Source organism: Oryza sativa, chromosome 3 (assembly GCF_034140825.1).
Source record: "Oryza sativa Japonica Group chromosome 3, ASM3414082v1".
NCBI lineage: Eukaryota > Viridiplantae > Streptophyta > Magnoliopsida > Poales > Poaceae > Oryza > Oryza sativa.
The window spans coordinates 2,921,844-2,940,773 of record NC_089037.1 but is presented as its reverse complement, the minus strand read 5'-3'; the positions used below and the strand labels follow the sequence as shown (position 1 = coordinate 2,940,773).

Genomic DNA, 18,930 nt, shown 5'->3' with positions numbered 1-18,930 from the left:
ATAAGGGCGGCATGCAATTAGATTTGTAAATTTTCGAAACAAAAAATTATTTTTGTAAATATTTTAATAAAAAAATGTATAAATAAAAAAAATTCCTCCCTCAGGAGTCCGGACCGGTTTGCTGCCCGCCGCCGGCATGTGGGCCATATTTCCTTTTCCATGGTAGTAGGCCAGTACAGGCCCATTCCTAGGCAGTCCCGGCCCGCAAATTTATCGGCCCAATATGAGGGGTGTCGGGTCCTACAAGTCAGTCTCCTTGCTCGTTCTAGCGTGTTCGGTGTTCCTCGATAGAAAAGAGGACTGGGGGTTTAGCTGCGCGCTCTCTCCCTCCCCCAATTTTCTCTTTCCTCATCTAGGGTTTCCGCGTCGCCGCGGCCGCGAGTCGCCATGGATTTCGACGAGTACGACTACTTGGAGAAGACGGTGGAGGGCTCCGGGGCGCCGTCCAACGGCGCCGCCGCGCCCAGATCCGAGGAGAAGGAGCGAAGCTCTCGCCGCCGGAGCGGCGGCGGCGGCGGCGGCGACGAAGAGCGCGACGATGGCGAGCGCAGATCCAAGCGCTCTCGCTCGGAGGAGAACCGCGACCGCGACAAGGACAAGGACCGGGACCGGCACCGCGACCGCGACAAGGACCGGGACCGGCACCGCAGCAGCCGGGAGCGTCGCGACCGCGACCGCGACCGAGACCGGGACGAGAAGGATAGGGAGAAGGAGAGGGACAAGGACAAGGAGAGGAGAAGCCGGGACCGCGAGAAGGAGAAGGAGAAGGAGAAGGAGAGGGAGAGGGAGAGGGAGAAGGATAGAGAGCGGAGGAGCCGGAGCCGGTCCGAGCGCCGCCGCGACGACGAAGAACGTGACCGCGAACGCTACCGCGAGCGAGACTACCGTGACCGCGATGTCAGGTGCCGATTCATGACCTTACCCACCTGTATTGGTGCCGCTGTGTTATGAACTGAGTGGTCTTAACGGACTTGCCGATTGCTTGATTCCAAAAAGCTGCCATCCATAATCTCGTTTTCACCACGTTTGATGCGCTTAGGCATCGTTGTCTCCAACAAAATCAATTTTATTTTTCTACACTTGGTCATGATATATTGTAATATTCGCGGAGGATTGCATGGGATGGGGATAGCAACATAGTTTGAGTGTAATGAGTATATTATTATGGGGTGCATTGGGACTTTTCTTCTTATTTGTACAAATGCAGCATCAATTTGTAAATTGCGTGTAATAGTTCTGCTTTCATCGTTTAGCATAATTTATAGCAGATGATTTGATAACTCTTCTATCAGAGTATTCCTATTGCTTCCTATAATTCTACTGCTATTAACAGTTTTTTGTATTATATACCTCGACTTCTTGTAAATTCCTACAATTTGAACATTAGTATGGGTACCTGCAGATTCAATTTGCTAGAGCCATCTTCTGTGGTCTTGATGTTGAGCCTGACCTAGGATATCAGGTGATTTTTTTTTAATACTACTATTATTAGATAGGAGTTAGTGTTCTATGTTAGGGTTACTATGATAGGGAAATTCAAGATGGATGATACAATTTATGCTTTTGAGTGGTGGTCTGAGAGCAATGATGGTGCCATCCACGCATAAAGTTTTGTTGCATCCAGAACATGGAGCTGAACTGTACTTCTTGTGTTGCAGAAATGCTGGTGAGCGGTGTTTTGGGCTTCTTCACTGAAGCATTGTGTCTTATTGTTAAGGGGACTCAGTATTCGGCCCGCTGCACAAACAACCCTTATTGCTTTTTACCCTTTTCAGGAGATGTCAACTTTGAGTTGTCAGAGTTAAGAGTTGTGCGAAACCTGGTTAGATGATGGTTCAGAGCCCACTCACCGTTCTAAACCGCATGCATCCATGCAGAAGGGGGGGGGGGAGCAGCTGCATGCATGCATGTGCAACACTGGGTCAAATGGTTTAGTAAAACCGTTTTTGTTCACCCCCAATCATGGTGATGCATGTCTATGCCTTACAACAAAGGGCTTTTTACACTACATTTTTTGCTTATCTCCAAGGCATGTCTTGTTACGATGTGACTTGATAGAATGTTGATGGGCCACATATTCTAATGAAATGTCTAACTCGATTAGTCAGTTATGATCTATAATGATGGCTGAACTATGCTCAGTGAACGTTGAAAGTTATTCTTCCTGGACCCCTAGATCTGACACATTCATTTCTTCAATTATTATTATTGGATAACTTGTTGGGTAGTTAAGCGTTGTGATCTTAACAAATCTTGTTATTTAGGTGAGACCGTTAGAGGTAGGGAGAGAGGATTGAGTGGTGATATAAATTTATATTAGTATGGATGGACACTAACATGTAGGGAATGATTGATATTGAGAAACTGAGGTAGTATTCTTTTTATGAGGAACTCCATTACTGTTGGAGCTGATGATTAATGTGGGCTTGTATTATATATATATTTTTCTATATTTTCGTATCAATGCTTATGACAGTTTTGCTTATTGTCTGTGCAGACGTAGGAAAGAAGAGGCTGGAGAGCCTGAAGCAGATCCAGAACGAGATCAAAGGACAGTATTTGCCTACCAGGTGCATTTTAGTGTAACATTTGAATTTCACTTTGTGACCAGGAAAATGCTGAAGCCTTTTCTATTTGAAACTAATGTTTGTGAGCATAATCACAGTTATCTCTGAAGGCGGATGAAAGAGACGTGTACGAATTCTTTTCAAGGGCTGGGAAGGTGATCCTCACTTTGAATTTGCTTGTATCCTCTTTAGTAGTAAAATATTTTATGATTAGCAGATGAACATTTACGGCCTATAATTGTGGTTTGGTGGGAAAAAAAGTTCTTCTGATGGTTGCTGCGCATTTGTTCAGTCTCTTGTCATTGCATCAAATCAATAACTGTGCTGACATTGATTACTTTTTGTAGGTCCGGGATGTTCGCCTCATCATGGACCGAAACTCGCGCCGTTCTAAAGGAGTTGGGTGAGTTTTTATAGTGAATTCTGTGCAACATATCAGATCGTTGTTTTATTTGTTACCTGTTTTTTTTCCTTGAGTTGCTAAAAGAGGGGTTTTATTTTCTTAGTGGCTTGGAATATCTAGCAGTTTGCTTATAATAGCCAAATATATCTATTGTTTACACATTTGATGGGAGGGAGGCAGGGTGTTACTTGTGTTTCCTGTTTTAGAATCTCCAAAAGATCTGATTAGACTTTGGTGTTCTACTGATTGTTACCTTGGTCGTTTGGTGCCTCCCATGGATTCATAACCTGAGATCTAGAGAGGGAGGGTGGGGCTTGATTTTAGGTTTTACAGTATCGGAATGAACTCGTTAGTTTGTGCTCATAATGCTTCTGGTTTTGTGTCCAAGTGGCAATATTGACTTACTGAGAATGAGGGAGATGGACCCACTGTTTTGGGGTTTTAGTCTGTGTTGCTAAGCCATTTGTTTGTAGCAAGCAAATAGCAAATGCCTCCTAGCTTTCTGTAAAGCTGCTCCAGTTTTGTGCTCATGTGGCAAATATTGTGATTTAGGTTGTTGGATTCAATGTTAGGCATGTTTGCACGTGAGTGTAGGTGTGCTGTAAGGTCCATTGTTGGTGGGCAACAAGGGAAGGAGATGAACTGAATCAGAAGGTATGAACCAGAGTGGAGTAGATGTCTCACAAGAGGCTGCAAAGAGATCAAATGTGTGAGAATTGTTTTTTGGGTGGGGGGTGATTGGTAGGGTATTTCAAATGTTAATGAATACCGACCATATTTGTCAATATTTTTCTGGTTGCTGTTATGATTACACAAGCATTTTTAAACTGTAGCTACATCTACGATTTATTATGGGGGAATATATTCACCGATTTTTCATACTCGGCAGGAATGTTTATAATTTGGTGTATCTACTGGGATAATCAGCTACTTATGACTAAGATGGAATACAAGATCTTTTTGGGGGAAGTAAGCAGCGTGGAACATCAAACATAGCAATTCCACATTATTGGATGCCATTTCTGCGCATTTTCATATGATTTTGGTTGGAGGAATGTGCAATTAGTTTGTGCTGGGAAAAATTAATTCTAAACCTGTTTGAAAATGTTTGATATGCAAGATTTTATGTGAATAACTGAATATCTTTTCAAAAGATTGAACGAATGCGGCCTAATTCTATCGGCGACATGATATCCTGATATTTATTATGCTTTTGCGTTTCCAGGTACATCGAATTCTATGATGTTATGTCTGTACCAATGGCAATAGCTCTTTCTGGCCAGCTGCTTCTTGGTCAACAGGTGATGGTTAAGCCATCAGAGGCTGAAAAGAATTTAGTTCAGTCAAATGCTTCTTCAAGTGGAGCAGCTTCAGGTGGGGCAAGAAAGTTGTATGTTGGAAATCTTCACTCAAATATTACTGAAGATCAATTGAGACAGGTGATGCCGACAAATTGTTTTTTAGATGAGTTGGCTGTGCTTTTGGAAGAAAATTTCCCTTGGAGTTCATAATGGAAAACATATTACTTTTATGGGGTAGAAGAATTACTATGGCATCCTTGTTATGCATATATAGAGTTTAATGAATTCTCTTTACCAGGTCTTCGAACCGTTTGGTCAGGTGGAGCTTGTCCAATTGCCACTAGATCCACTTACTGGGTTATGTAAAGGTTTTGGTTTTGTTCAGGCAAGTGTTTGCTTATTAAGCAATTCTTTTGTTTTTGTGGAGAGTTCTGTGTGGCTGACTTCTGTTTCATCATGTAGTTTGCACGCCTTGAAGATGCAAAGGCTGCTCAGAGTTTAAATGGGCAACTTGATATAGCTGGACGTGTGATTAAGGCAAGTGTTTTCTTCAGATTTACTAGAATACATGTTGTTTTCAAGCTATACATCTCAAATATAAGGGTTCTGCCTGACACTATGCTAAACTGCTGTAACCAGGTTTCTGCTGTGACAGACCAAGCAGGAGTTCAAGTCAGTGGAGTAACTACTGGAGATTTGGATGATGATGAAGGTGGAGGTTTGGTGGGTGCCATTTCTGGAGACACATCGAGAACTGGAAATTCACTTATCATATTTGATATATATATCCTCATTTTCTTTTAAGTACAATTACTTGGGACATAGCATGCTTTTGCTTGCACCTCGCCTCAATCTTTTTAGAGAAGATTTTACTCCCTCCATCCCAAATTGATCACCATATATGCATATGCACCAAAACCAATGATAATTTAATTCACATCAATCAAGACATCATGCACACATTCTCCCACAGCGCATGCATTGATTAAAACACCATGCCAATTACACCCTTAGCATGCACACATTCTCCCTTGCTGCATTAATTGTATTCCGATGAAATCCATGTTCATGTGGTTATATGATGATCAATTTGGGAAATTTTGAATTTCATTATATGATGATCAATTTGGGAAGGAGGGAGTAATGTGCAAGAACTTTACCATATGATGGTTTAGTATACACTGAGCACTCTGCATACCTAGCATATCTACTATAGCAAGCCTTTATTGCATGGTCATTTGTTCATTCTTAGTTGGTTAATGTTTGAGGCTGTTTTTAAATGCCACATACTTATGCATATTGCAACAGTATCTCAATTGTGTCTGTGATGACTTTGCTGAATGCTGATGTATGCAGGCACTGAATGCTAGTTCAAGAGCTCTTTTGATGCAGAAATTAGACCGTAGCGGCGTTACCACCAGGTATATATATGTGAGCTTAATGGGTTAAACTATCTTTTTGGTGCCCTCGTGGCCATGTCAATCTAACTACATCAGTCATATTCAATCTTACATATAACCTTTGTCCCATAAATACTCCCTCTGTTTTTTAATAGATGACACCGTTGACTTTTGGCATGATGTTTGGCCATGTTGAAAAAAATTATATAAAAATGTCATTTATTTTGTTGTGACATGTTTTATCATTAAAGAAATCTTTAAGTATGACTTATAGGCATATTTACACTAATTATACCAAAAGTCAACAGGGTCATCTATTAAAACAGAGGTAGTATAAATAGGAAGAAAAAAAAGACCATGATACCCCTCTTTAAATGTGGTATGGACGGGAGGTTGGTTAGGGGTTAGCTCGTTTGATGGCACAAGTAGTACTATAGAATCCCTTATATTTTGGGATGGAGGTAGTAGCTTGTTTAATAGTGTGTTGCTCAGTCAACCAGGTAATTTCTGTAATTTGTTGATGGTACTGCAGAGCCTTAAGTTCATATTTAGAATACTGGGATGTCAAATGTCCAGAACGTCAATTATCTTGCTTGTTAGAGTTGCTGTCATTTGTATCAAAATCATTCGTTATTGACCTTTACTATATTATCGTCAGGATTCATCCACCACTACATCAACACTGTTTCCATATGTATATAGCTTGTCAAGGTCATTCTCCAAGGACCTCTTCCAATTCTTTGGTGTACATCGCTATTGTTAATATTTTGTTTACTCCATTTCTAACATCAAATGTCAATCGCATTGACTACTACAAATTTCAAGAGAGTGAACCATGATTGAGAAATGCCGAGAACATGCCACAGTACCTTATTATTCTTATGGTATCATCAAGTTATCGTGACAAGACATGTTAGCCATAACCTTTTAATTTTTCACTGCATTTCCAATTCAAAAAATGTGCGTGGCATATATTAACTACAAATAGTTGGTACTGGTTTGAACACTTGGCCTTCCTCTGAATTTTTTACCTTCCTTTTGTCTGTCTGCAGTTTGACTGCTGGGATAGCCGGTACTGGTTTGAACACTTCTGTTGGATTACCACCTGCATCAGTTCTTGGTGCTCCTCCAGTCGCTGCATCTGTACTGCCTACAGTGCCTGGTCTTGGTTCAGTTCCTGGGGTGTCTCTTCCAATTACTACCCAAGCCATTGAGACAGCCCCACCCAGTGAATGCCTATTGCTTAAAAATATGTTTGATCCATCCGTGGAGGTTTGTTCTTACTACTGCATTCTTTTTTTTTTTGGGTTCACCAACAGTCCATACCTTTTTTAAAAAAAATCTTTACTGGTCTGTATCCTTTCTGTTTGGTTGATTAAAAACTAATTGAAACTTACTTTATTGCAGACGGACCCTGATTTTGATTTGGATATCAAAGATGATGTCCAAGAAGAATGCTCCAAGTTTGGCCAAGTAAAACACATTTTTGTGGACAAGTAAGTTTGTTCAACACTAATTACCAGTCAACAAATCTGTAACAGCTTGCATACGGCATTATTGTAACCATCTACAGCTTCCCAGTACATAAGTCCCAACACAATCTAGTAATCTAGTAAAATATAGTATTCAATAGTTACCAGCATGTACTTGTAGAGTGTTAGGGGAATAATTCTCTATTCTCTGCTAACATATCCAAAGGCTCTGTTTACTGTGCTTTTATCTTTCAATTTTCTTGTGTACTGCAACTTCAGAAAGGTGCAGTGTACTTTTGCTCCTCGTACTGCAGTGCAATTATTGCCGTGTGCAAACCTGATTTACCTTGAAAAGCCTGCCAATTTTACAAGGATAGCCTAAGGCCATGTACAACGTGTGACCCTGGCCTGTGGTCTCAAACCTCCACATCGGACGGGCGCATCCATGTCAGTGGGGACCGTGGCTCTGCAGGCCGATTCCGCGCTTGCAGAGGAACCGGTCGAAGCGCCGTGCCTGGGCTCGGGAGCCGCGAAGCCACAGCCCAAGGCCACGCGTTGGCGGAGCCGGAGCCCCGTGCTTCGCCTCGTCCGGTCGGTCGCCGTGGTAGTCGTCGCTGCTCACCGCCGCCACCGCTGCTCCCCGCCGCCGCCAGATGCGAAGAGGAGCGCCGCCGATGACACCACTGTTCCCCGCCGCCGCCAGATGCAAAGAGGAGCGCTGCTCCCCGTCGCCGCAGGATCCGGCGAGCCCGCGCCCGGATCCGGTGAGCCCGTGCCCGGATCTGGCGACCTTGTGCGCAGGGTGGCGGCGAAGGAAGTAGGATGCAGCGGAGGAGGGCGTGTGCGTGGCAGAGGAGGAGGAGAGGATGGCCTGGGGGAAGAACGCGGCGGTTGAGAGGAGGAGGCGGCGCTGCGGCGGCGCAAGAGAAGAGGAGCGGCGCTGTGGCGGCGCACGAGAGGAGAAGTGGAGGCAACAAGAGGAGGCGTTGGAGAGGAAGAGGGTAAGGCAGAGCCGGTTGGTAGGAGGAGAAAATAAAGGGAAGAGGATTGGAGAGGCTGACAGTGGGTCCATATATAGATTAGGGGTATCTATTTCTTTTTGTTGTTAGAAGGACTAAAATAGTTAATTTTATAATAACAAATATCATAGGGACTAACACAAATAGGTAGGGGCTGAAACACAAAATATACTCTGCAGTGGTCTCCATTGTAGATATCGTGGTTTTTGTGTGGCCTTATCCTATGTGGCAACCTGAGACCATAGTTGCTTGTGGCTTGCATTGTACATGCCCTAATTATTTGGTATTGTTGCAACTATTTTGCAGGAATACTTCTGGCTTTGTGTACCTTCGATTTGACAGTATAACAGCTGCCATGAGTGCACAGAAAGCACTTCATGGGAGGTGGTTTGCGGGAAAGATGATTACGGCAACATTTATGGTATGGAATACAACATTTAATTGAGGTCAATCTTCCCTTTCTAAATTTTGGGTTTGCTGATTGCTCTTTTGCTGTGTCAGTCTCCGCAGCAGTACTCAACGAAGTTCCCGAGCTAGCGGACAGCAACTTTCGGTTGATCGCTGAAGATTCTTGCTCTATTGCTGTGTAACGGTCTCCTGTAACATTATGTCATGCAGCCTTTTGTACTTTATAGCATGGGTTATTCAACACTAAGTTCGCATACATCACTCGTTTTTGCTTAAGACATTATCTATAAGCTCTCGAAGTGTACGGCGGGCAAATATTTTAACTCTTGGTGTTTCAATTGATCGTGCCGTGATGGCAAATATTAAAGAAATGTTGTCGAATTTTGGGGCAATCGTAATTGCCCAGGAAAATGATCTCATTACTTGATTTATACCCCTATCATCCGTTTGAAAAGCAGAAATTCTTGTTTTAGAAAGCACAGTTCCCTCGAGATTTCCTAATAAGAAGGGGCTATACATGGTTCCATTACATGTAAAGTAAATCATTGGATCTCCTTGAAAAAAGCTGGATTTGAATTTAATGCCTTTTTGGCCAAGTTACGCGTATCATCCCTGGATGATTCCCTTGATATGCGAAGGAGCTCCTTGATCCCTCCGGTTAGAATAATGTCACGGGCGTTATCTTCTGCGAATATGCGCATGTGATAGGAACATCAGTGATGAGGGTCAAATACTCAAAATGCGTGAGCTTGATTGTACACAGGGAGGGATCGAAGGTGACGGCAGCTAGTCAGTTTACGTACCATTTTGAGCTAAATGGCAAAATGCAAGCTCAATATGTCTTCGAGTTGAAGCAGAAAACGCGGATGAATTGGCCACCATCCAATTAAGAACACCTTCTTCGATGAGGAGGGATCTCCCTTTCCTGTGACCTATTTTGGGTAGAATGGCAAAAAAGTTGGATTTTCCCTCTCAAGTTTGCATAGTTATCTTCAGGAGAAAAGAGCTGAGGACAGTAGTGTTCCATAGTGTTCAAGGTAAAAAAATATGTAACATGTGACAATGCAATCCATGTTAAGGCATATTTAGCATATATGATTGTGTAAGCCTACCAGGATATTATTAATTGATTAGTGGTGTAATATCGGTTCGTGTTCTTGTGAACATGTGCGTTATATGCATAGATCTACTATAGTAATTTTCAAGAAGTATGTACGCAATTTCAGCAGGCTCTAGCCCTGTTGGCATGTTGTATCATATCAGTGTATCACACTTCAGATTGTCCTCTGCCGCATTTTACCTCTTTTCAACTACACCCAGATCGTCATAACTATCCAAATAAATTCAGGACTGTTCTGCAGTTGATATTCATGCAACCATGTGGAGTTTGATATTCAAACCATAAGCTCATAGAAAACAACAAACAATTACAGAATAATATGAACGAATATATCCATCACAAATGAGTAATAGAGAATGTACTAACCTTGACTTATTACTCGGGATTCACATTTTGCAAAATTAGCCATTCCCCGTGCTATCTGAGCTATGACTTCGTTGTGTCCAGTTCGGAACATTCCGAGAAGTGCTTTTATTCCGCCATCTTGTTTCAACATAACATGCAGCTTTTCTGCAAAAAAAAAAAGAAAAGGAGTACATGGTATTGGTCACTCATTATCAATCAATGTTCTACATACACGAGCTCTCTTGTTTCCATTCCAAAGGAATGCTAGCTCGATAGTTGCATGTCATTGCTGTTCAAGAAGCCACAAGTGGTGCACCCTCACAAGTCACAAGAGGACAATTGCCCAACTAAAATTACATTATTCTAAAACAAAATAAATTAAAGAAATGTACTTATCAGCTCTTGACAAATATCCGGTGCACCAATTAACAAGTTTGATCCGTAAAATCATGACTTTATCTTGTTTACATTCTGCATCGCTATCCACCTTTTTATCTTCATTTCAGAACTACTAGCAATCAGCGTTAAAAAAGGCCCTGATAAGCTGTCCTGATGCGCCGGAGGATTAGTGGCTACTGGCTAGAAGGATATGAATTCAAACTAAACACTCAAATTGTAAATTTAGATTTTTTTTTTTCAGCAGGTAACTGCACAGTTACCCTCCGGTACTGGTAAAAAAAATTCAAATTTTGGATTTGAATTTTATCTAGTAAAATCTGGTAATCGGTGGAACCAGGCCTGGTAAGTTAGGGAATACTGGTATTTGGAACGCTGCTAGCAACATTGTCAAACAAAAATAGTTAACTCATTAAAATTGAAATTGAAATTTGAATAAAAATATGACACCCACTGCCGTTCAAGAAAATTGAAATTCCATATTAAAAGGAATATTTTGCTATAATGGATACAATAAAGACAGGTTGTACCGTTTCCACATAGGTTGGCAAGGGCACCAGCAACCATCCGCAGAGTTTGGGGATCATTAGTTTTCGACGCAATATTTGCTAATAATCGAGCTCCTCCTTTGTTCATTATTAGTCCCTGGTTTGATCCTGCACTTACAAGGATCTAACTTAATACTCAAGTTATTGCCTGTTCATTTTATAAATATCGCAATATAAATTTGACTAATAATATAGATATAGTTCAAATATGTAAAAAGAATATCTCATGCTGGAAACCTATTGGGGAATTTTCCTTCAGTCAATGACTGGGCCATTTGGCATGTGCGGAAGACATTTAGTGAAAGACTATAGAACACACCGGTTAACAACTACTTCCATGCTGCAATATTATCAGCAGTGAGCCAACTATACAATGAAATAATAGCCCCTTTTGACCAAATGTGGAAAATAAATCTCATGAGAGGTTGGAATAGGCATTACCATTCATTGCCAAATTAGCAATAGCACCAGCTGTGACTCGATGAATTGTGGTATTTTCTGATGTTTCTAGAAGTGACAGAAGAGCATCCAGTCCTCCTTCTTCAACGATTTTTTCCTGATTAACGTCTGCAATCCCAGATGGATTGGTGATAACAATTAACTATGGTTATAACAGTTGCCTTCTAAAGGAGAAAACATAGCATAGACAGCAGATAACTGAAACAAATCACTGGCTTCAATATTATGACCAAGTGCAAATTACAATTCGTATGGAACAGTTGAATATGTTCGTCAACAGAATTTGAACAATATGCCACTTTCACATTTTTCACATATTATAACCAAAAGAGATCCACATATTTTTAGGGAAAAAAAATCCTCTTTTCAGGAATATTTTCCATGCAAATGTACAAGGAAAGGCAGTGAATGAAAAATATTCAGAGTTTTACATAAAGTCCCGTACCTTCAGCAGCAAGATTAGCTACTACTTTGACAGCATGGATCTGCACCTCTAGTTCATCAGACTTCAACAGAGCCAGGACATTTGGAAGACCGACTGAATGCCAGTTGGACCAAAAATAATGTCAAGATGGCTACCCACAAAAAACAGCTACACTGATATTGTACCACAAATAAAAGTACCTTCTTCAAATATCTTTGATATGTTACTTCTCTGGCTAGATAGCAACTCTCTGGATTTTCCTGACTTAGACATAAAAGGCACACTACCTAATCCAGATCCTGATCTAACCATACCACATAATGCTTTAGACTGTCAAAAAGAGAGATTGACATAAGATATGATTGGAAAATGAGCATCAGAATGTCAAGATTATAATGCAAGTGTGGTACCTCTTCAGAGCAATTATCAGCCAAAGATTGTTTCAACCTTAGAATTTCATCTTCAAGGCCCTGTCTATGTCTCATCTCCTGTTGCATCTTTTCTTGAGTAGATTTCAGCTCTTCATACACCAACTCCTAGAAGAATAATTAAATAAAAAGGTACATTAAAATTGTTTCAGATTTGAGAAAACCTAAACATCTCCATATGTTTAGATGTGCTGTCCCGTGTTTGCCATACCTTCTCTGATATGAGATCAGCAATTCTTTCTTCGAGTGAGCTTATTTGACTGGCAAATTCTTCAGTGGTTCTGGAGAGCTGCTTCTCCAATTCACAGGCTATATTTTTCTGCAACCGGGATATCCTCATATTAACCTTTTCAAAATTCCTGAAGGATGCAAACAAGTCCTCCAACAAACCTTAAATTATTGCAGGGACATGCGCAATGACATTCTGCCAAAAGGCCAATAGTGAAGAAAAAAAAGGAAAAACTATAGAGAACCCAAGGCATGTCTAGTCTAAAATGTTTTTCCATTTCAAGTATGGAGAGTAGTCCTGGTTGAGGAATGAGGATATTATATCCAAACAAGATGCAACCACAAACAAAAAATGTATACCTGAATTATCTGACTGTTATATTGTATTAGACTATTAGTTACTATGAATTATCTGACTGCATTATAGCTACAGTTGTAAATTCTGAAAGTATACCTGAAAATAATTCTGAGCATCACTCAGTTGCTGTTGTAGTACATTTAAATGGTCGTTCATGCTAGCAGAACGTGATCTTTCATCTTCAAGTTGCTTCAGCAATTCTCTTATTTTCTTCTCATGAGATTTAGTTGTATCGGCAAGAATATTTGTGTTTGAGATGTTCTCAAGCTGTTTTTGCTACTAACAACAAAACTTGTGTTAGAACTGTGAAATTATTGAAATAGGACATCTCAGTGTCAGCAGAACTACATCAAATACTAAGTACAAAATCAAGATAAACATTACATATGAGAGAAATATATAATATGGCAAAGAAAATCTACCTTATTCTCATCCAATGATGTTTCTAAGTGAATAATTTGCTCAGATAAAATATTATTTTTGCCTTTCTCTTTCTCAAGGTCCAGCATCAATCTCTTGATTGTAGATTCCAATTGACGCTTTTCCATCGCCATATTCTGCGAAAATAAATCACTTGTTACATTATATCTATAATGCCCTGAAGCAAGTTTTATGTACTGAAAGTGATTTTTCCTGAATGCTCACAATTAATAATTATATGGAAAGCACAAACAAAAATACAACCAATTTACTTGTCAGAAATTACAATAGATATTTACTTCAATTCATGTACCCAATAGGAAGGACAAAGGTAAGTAAGAAGGTTCTGTAATAAACAAAAGGCACCCAAACTGGTAGATTTTTGTGGAGTGACAAAAATGAATCAAAATTAATATACAATGCAAACTTCATAGTCTATGCTTTTTGGACAATTAGTCTATGAAAGTTATACCTCAATTTGCATGTTAGAGGTCACTTTTAAATCATTCAAGGATGCTTCTGATTCTTTCAGTTTTTTCTCCAACTGCATTTTCTCACTGTTTTTAAGCTTTTGCTGCCTCTCCATCTCTGACGTAAGATGATCAACTTCATGTTCTACCTTCTTATATAGGCTTTCATAATCAACTTCCTCCTTTATCCTTATCGTGTTCACTATTTTCATTGCCTGAAATCACATAATGAACGACTTAATGTGGTGTTATAACTTATAACAAAAAAGGAACAAGAAGAAGGAAACGATATAAAACAACTAGACAACATGAGTTTCTTTCTTTGAGTAAATGCAGAGTTGCAATTTTAAACAACGAGAGCCATTGAATTCATTTCAAGAGGAACCAGTAACAAGTAGTTTAGTTCATGCATGAATTAAGTCTCTGATGTAATGCAACATGCACAGTTTGCACTGTGTGCAAATTAATGCTGCTCAGTTCACTCTAGTAATTTATCCAGTTAGAAGCAGTTGAAATGATGTTTCCAACTCCATGAAACTAGGTGCATTATGTTGGTATAAGACAGGTGCATGGCATAATTTAATGGCCTGGGATGGAGTAGAGTTCAGATATTAACTAACCATCATATATCTAGTGGGATTAACTAAAAATATATCTAGTGGGAAAAGCTCTGAATACCATTTACAAGAATAGGTTCCATACAGTAGAGGCCAATTTTGCACAAATTGGAATAGGGAAAGTGAGCAAAAATTCATCAACGTAGACAGATCTTAGTATCTTACAGATGGACCTATTGTGCAGAGAGAGAGAGAGAGAGAGAGAGAGAGAGAGAGAGAGAGCAATGAAATATTGACCAATCTACACTTACTCGCTGCCCAAACATAATTGTGCTTGAAGTTTCTGAGAAATGCCTTGAAGATGGACCTATTGTCACAATGAGTGAAGTCCTTGCAGTCCCTGCATTTGGAGATTTGAGCAAATCAATTACAGTGTTACACATGTAGTGATGTGGAGAAAAAGTAACCATGATGTTTGAACAAATGTGATAAATTCAAACAATCTAATAGGCACCTATACTTTGGACAAACACAAGAAATTCAATCATACCAAAAGGAAATCATACCTCCAAATGAATCACGCAGTATTCTTGTAAGTTTTGAATCTCTTGTTGGTATATGAGGACTATTTTCTGCTAACGCGTTAATGCATTTGCCTAGAGATGTTAATGACAGATTGATGAACTTGGCTTCTTCAATCATGTGACCTTCACTTCCTGGGAGACAAAAGATTAATATTACAAACAAACAATACAACATACGAAATGAAAAGGTTTGTTTCAATTATATGGTAAGACCTACCAGATTTATCGATACGTTCTGATCCAGCAAGGTCGACAATCAAGAGCTTGCTCTTGAGAACAAGCGGTAAATTATCAGGAAAAAGGTTGTCAGTACCATTAGGAAGAGAGGTATTACTTCCATCTTCTATTCTTGAACTCCTCTGTATATGAATCTGAAAAGAATATCAAATTCGCATGGGCATGTAATTTACTTTGGAACTTAAAACAGAATACCCACAGCAAGGAAGAAGGAGCATACAATGAGAATAGCATGACTACGAGATGATTCTGTGTTCATCTTAGTATTAGCAGCATGACGATTCATCTCACCAATTTGGAGAAGTTGAAAAACATGTTCAAGATCTCTGATTTCAACTTTTGCAGCACCAGGCAAAGAAACTTCACCAGTTTTTGGATCCTCAACAATCGGAATATTAGTCTTCTCTGGAGCAAGTAAATCTTGCACAGATTCTAAGTAAAGCTATAAACCAAATAAACATGTATACATTAGTATGGAAAAACATACTACAACAATAAGGGACCACTAATGAATATTCAAATAATTTTATATAATTGAGAAAAAAAATATGGACATAGAAGCTTAAGCATTAAATGAACCATGGTGCACTTTGGTTCAATTTGCAGTACACCATGAACTATAACACTTCATCCCATTTGTGCAGTTTTTTATGCAATTTATCTAGCACGATAGAAAAATGCCTTTATCTTTGTCGTCCACGTTTAACATGGCAAACTACCTGGAACTATGGATGGATAATATTAAAGTGAGTGAAAGTGTTCAAACACATATTGTTATACATGACCTATTTGATGTCATGTATTAAATACAAAAACTGGTGCTATGTCTTACATAATCTGTTCAAAAATGATTGTGACAATGTGGCACGATAATCATATAAGCCTTAGCATATAAATATGACTGTTCCTGGCTTCCTGCATTAATCGAGACAGTTTGAAGAATCCTAGCTAATAAGAAAGTTAAAACAATTCCACCATTCCATGCCAAAAAAGAATAATGTCGATCAATAAGAAATAATGATACATGTACAAAACAAATAACTTCAGTTGTTGAGAATAGAACCTGGAGAAATGATATTGCCACACTATCTGTCTCCAAAGACATGACAGAAAGGATATGTTCCAATGCTCTGACCATTATTCCACCTTCAGAAGGGTCGTCATTTCCAAGCCGACCAACTGTGTATGTCTTGCCAGTACCTGTTTGACCGTAAGCCATCACGGTCCCATTATATCCTTCTAACACGCTCTGCGAGATTTATCAGAATAGTTTCTACATTCTCTCAGGCCAATATAACAAAATATCATATGCAAATGGGTCATAAGCTAGTAACAGGCTAAAGGGAAATTCCAATTGTATACACATAAAAGTTTGTTCCTACTAGCAATACAGAAAAGCGTTCTTAAGGCATAGTTGCAGGCCTGTTGTACACTATTTGGCACCTAAGAGAATCACTTCCTGATAATAATCAAGTTCTACCAACTGAAGTTAATGTAACTACATAGAAAACAGACAAACATAAGCATTTGCAATGAAAATATGTTGCTCATAGTTAGTAGTACGTTACATGTGTAAATAAAAGGGTGATGACATGTACGACTTGCCTCGACTACAGGTTTTGCAACGACCTCATATACACGTTTTTGTGAAGCATTTTCACTGAAAACCTCATCAAACCTATATGATTCACAGCTCCAGTTGTTTTTCTTTAGCTTCAGCTTCTTACACTGCACACAATAAAAAACAAGCAGAATAAGTAATTAAGTTGTTAATTACTTATAATGAGGTACAAAGCGCAGAGAGTAAAATAGGATGCTCACCTCAGGCTGCAACTCAACACAACTATCGAAGTCCGCGCCATGAGCTAAGTCCTCAGAATTCTTCGGCCGGAGCCTTACAGCAACTCTTACTCTGCACGAATCTGTGAAAAACACCCTTTATCAATTCTGAAAACATACCATATTGACATCAACTCCATAAACGACTGTAAAGCATATTAAGCTACATTCACCGCATCAGAATGTGAGAAAACAGCATCGATTACAGATATCTAGCAGAATGTACTGTGCTAGAAGGCTAGCAGCACCAGGGAAATGGCGTAAATTCAGAGCGAATATATAACTGATAGCGAACATATATGACTTGTATACATGTGTGTGCGAACATATATGACTTGTATTCATGTGTGTGCGATTTAATGAGTACAATATATAACTGATAGCGAATTTCCAATGCTGAAATGCATAAATGGTCATCTCTCCAGCGACAATGATATTCCCGTCGCCGTTGCAAGTATCCGTAACGTTTGGAGTTTCCCGATAAACCGACGAAGAGCGAAAAACCCGAGACGCGCTTCCACGGCTCCTCGAACAGAGGAAATGCATCATTCACCGGACGGCCTCCGACGAAAAGCACCAACAGCGAAAAACCCCCAATACACCGATGATGAAGTGCAATCTCCGATGATTCACGGGTGCGCGGAGCAGCAGAGGAGCGCGTACCTGAACCCCCGTCGTTGTCGGCGGCGGCGGGGCGCGCGCGGGAGGGGGACGGGGAGGGCCTGCGCGACGGCGGGGCGACCGACCTGGAGCGCCCGGCGGGGCGGGGCGGCGCGCCGTGCCTCTCCACGGGCCGCACCGACGCCCGCCCATTCGCCGCCATCTCCGCCCGCCCCACAACCCCACCCGCGCCGCGGATCCCTCTCGGCTCGTCGCCGGCGGCGCGTGCTGGATCGGGTGGAGGAGGAGGACGCGGCGAGATGGAGAGAGAGAGGCGTTGGGTTGGGGTTTTTGAGTTGAGGCGCGCACGACGGCGGGCGGGCGGGCGGAGACGGAAACGGAGTGGCTTGCAGGAGAAGGAGGCGGCGGCTCTTTTCCTAAACGCTCCACCTCCTCGGTTTGAATTATTTAATGCAGGGGGGTGTGTGCTTTGCGTTTGGGGTTGAGAGGGTGGGATGGTTGATGTTGATTGAGGTGATGGATCCAACGGCGGAGAATGGATGTTGGAGTTTGCTGGATGTCTCTCACGACTGACACTACTCCCCGTGACGACCACCAGCCAAGCGATCTTTTGTTGCATTTGCTTCTTTTTCATACTGCTGTGCATGTTTGGCTGTTTGCCCGTGAGAGAGTCATAACTAATGAACAGTAATTATTACTACTTCATTTCTGTAAATGTTTTCTAGCTGTTTTATGTTAAACTAAATGAATGCAGGAGCTTTACTACGAATAAAACAAAATATACGCGAGTTACACATCTTTTTTATGAGGAATGTTCACCTTTAGTTCGATTTTATACGTGGCAGCATATTTTAAATGAGCTCTTAATATTAAGAGGTTCAAGGTTAATTTGTAACTTTACGGATTTATTGCCACCACCATTATCCTATTTTAAAGAAGTGTAAAAATTTTGTTATGTACTGTTCTTTTCTTTAAAATAATGTTGTTTATGTACTATCTTTGTTTTCTTTTTTTTCCGAGCTGTCTGTTTTCTAATAGAGGTATCATTGATTTTGTCACAACACTTTAATATTTGTCTTATTCGGAAATAAAATTAGTGCACATATGGAAAAATATAAGTAATACTTAAAGGTCCTTTAATGTTAAACTAAGTCGCATCAAAATAAAAAATATTTAGTTAATTTTTTTAATAAAATAAAATGGTCAAACAAAATGTTAAAAAAATATCGGCATCATCCATTAAAATAACAAAACGGAAGCAATACTTCAATAAGATATGCTCTCTCCATCCCATAAAAAGCCAATCTAGTAACGGATGTGACACAT

General features: G+C 40.2%; 2 protein-coding genes and 1 long non-coding RNA gene across 6 annotated transcripts; 2 read left to right on the top strand and 1 right to left on the bottom strand.

Annotated features, from left to right (window-relative positions):
• Positions 1 to 318: 318 nt before the first annotated feature.
• LOC9270364 (uncharacterized) lies at positions 319 to 8,981 on the top strand. 4 transcript variants are annotated; one of them, XR_010740066.1, is made up of 14 exons: positions 319 to 902; positions 2,498 to 2,570; positions 2,666 to 2,722; positions 2,915 to 2,970; positions 4,196 to 4,409; positions 4,570 to 4,656; positions 4,734 to 4,808; positions 4,911 to 4,994; positions 5,628 to 5,692; positions 6,330 to 6,382; positions 6,724 to 6,943; positions 7,079 to 7,167; positions 8,469 to 8,583; positions 8,664 to 8,981. XR_010740066.1 is itself a non-coding variant. In XM_015774402.2 (13 exons), exons 1-13 carry the CDS (start codon positions 388 to 390, stop codon positions 8,697 to 8,699), a joined length of 1,686 nt encoding a protein of 561 aa, XP_015629888.1. In that variant the 5' UTR covers positions 319 to 387; the 3' UTR covers positions 8,700 to 8,981. The 4 variants fall into 4 exon arrangements, 3 of the variants coding, with proteins under 3 accessions (XP_015629888.1, XP_025880218.1, XP_025880219.1); XM_015774402.2 differs by lacking the exon at positions 6,330 to 6,382; XM_026024433.2 differs by lacking the exons at positions 319 to 902; positions 6,330 to 6,382 and adding an exon at positions 1,893 to 1,965.
• LOC136355742 (uncharacterized) lies at positions 1,544 to 1,960 on the top strand. Its single transcript, XR_010740067.1, has 2 exons — positions 1,544 to 1,666; positions 1,776 to 1,960. It is a non-coding gene; the product is annotated as an uncharacterized lncRNA (long non-coding RNA).
• Positions 8,943 to 18,028, bottom strand: LOC4331654 (kinesin-like protein KIN-UA). The gene is made up of 20 exons (NM_001417218.1): positions 17,647 to 18,028; positions 16,966 to 17,066; positions 16,750 to 16,872; positions 16,208 to 16,393; positions 15,365 to 15,586; positions 15,125 to 15,278; positions 14,890 to 15,039; positions 14,635 to 14,723; positions 13,769 to 13,981; positions 13,299 to 13,433; positions 12,973 to 13,152; positions 12,502 to 12,609; positions 12,273 to 12,398; positions 12,063 to 12,192; positions 11,884 to 11,976; positions 11,421 to 11,546; positions 10,962 to 11,087; positions 10,057 to 10,200; positions 9,374 to 9,502; positions 8,943 to 9,255 (listed from the first exon to the last, which is right to left on the bottom strand). The coding sequence occupies exons 1-20, from the start codon at positions 17,804 to 17,806 to the stop codon at positions 9,113 to 9,115; spliced, it is 2,838 nt and encodes a 945-aa protein (NP_001404147.1). The 5' UTR covers positions 17,807 to 18,028; the 3' UTR covers positions 8,943 to 9,112.
• Between the last annotated feature and the right edge of the window lie 902 nt (positions 18,029 to 18,930).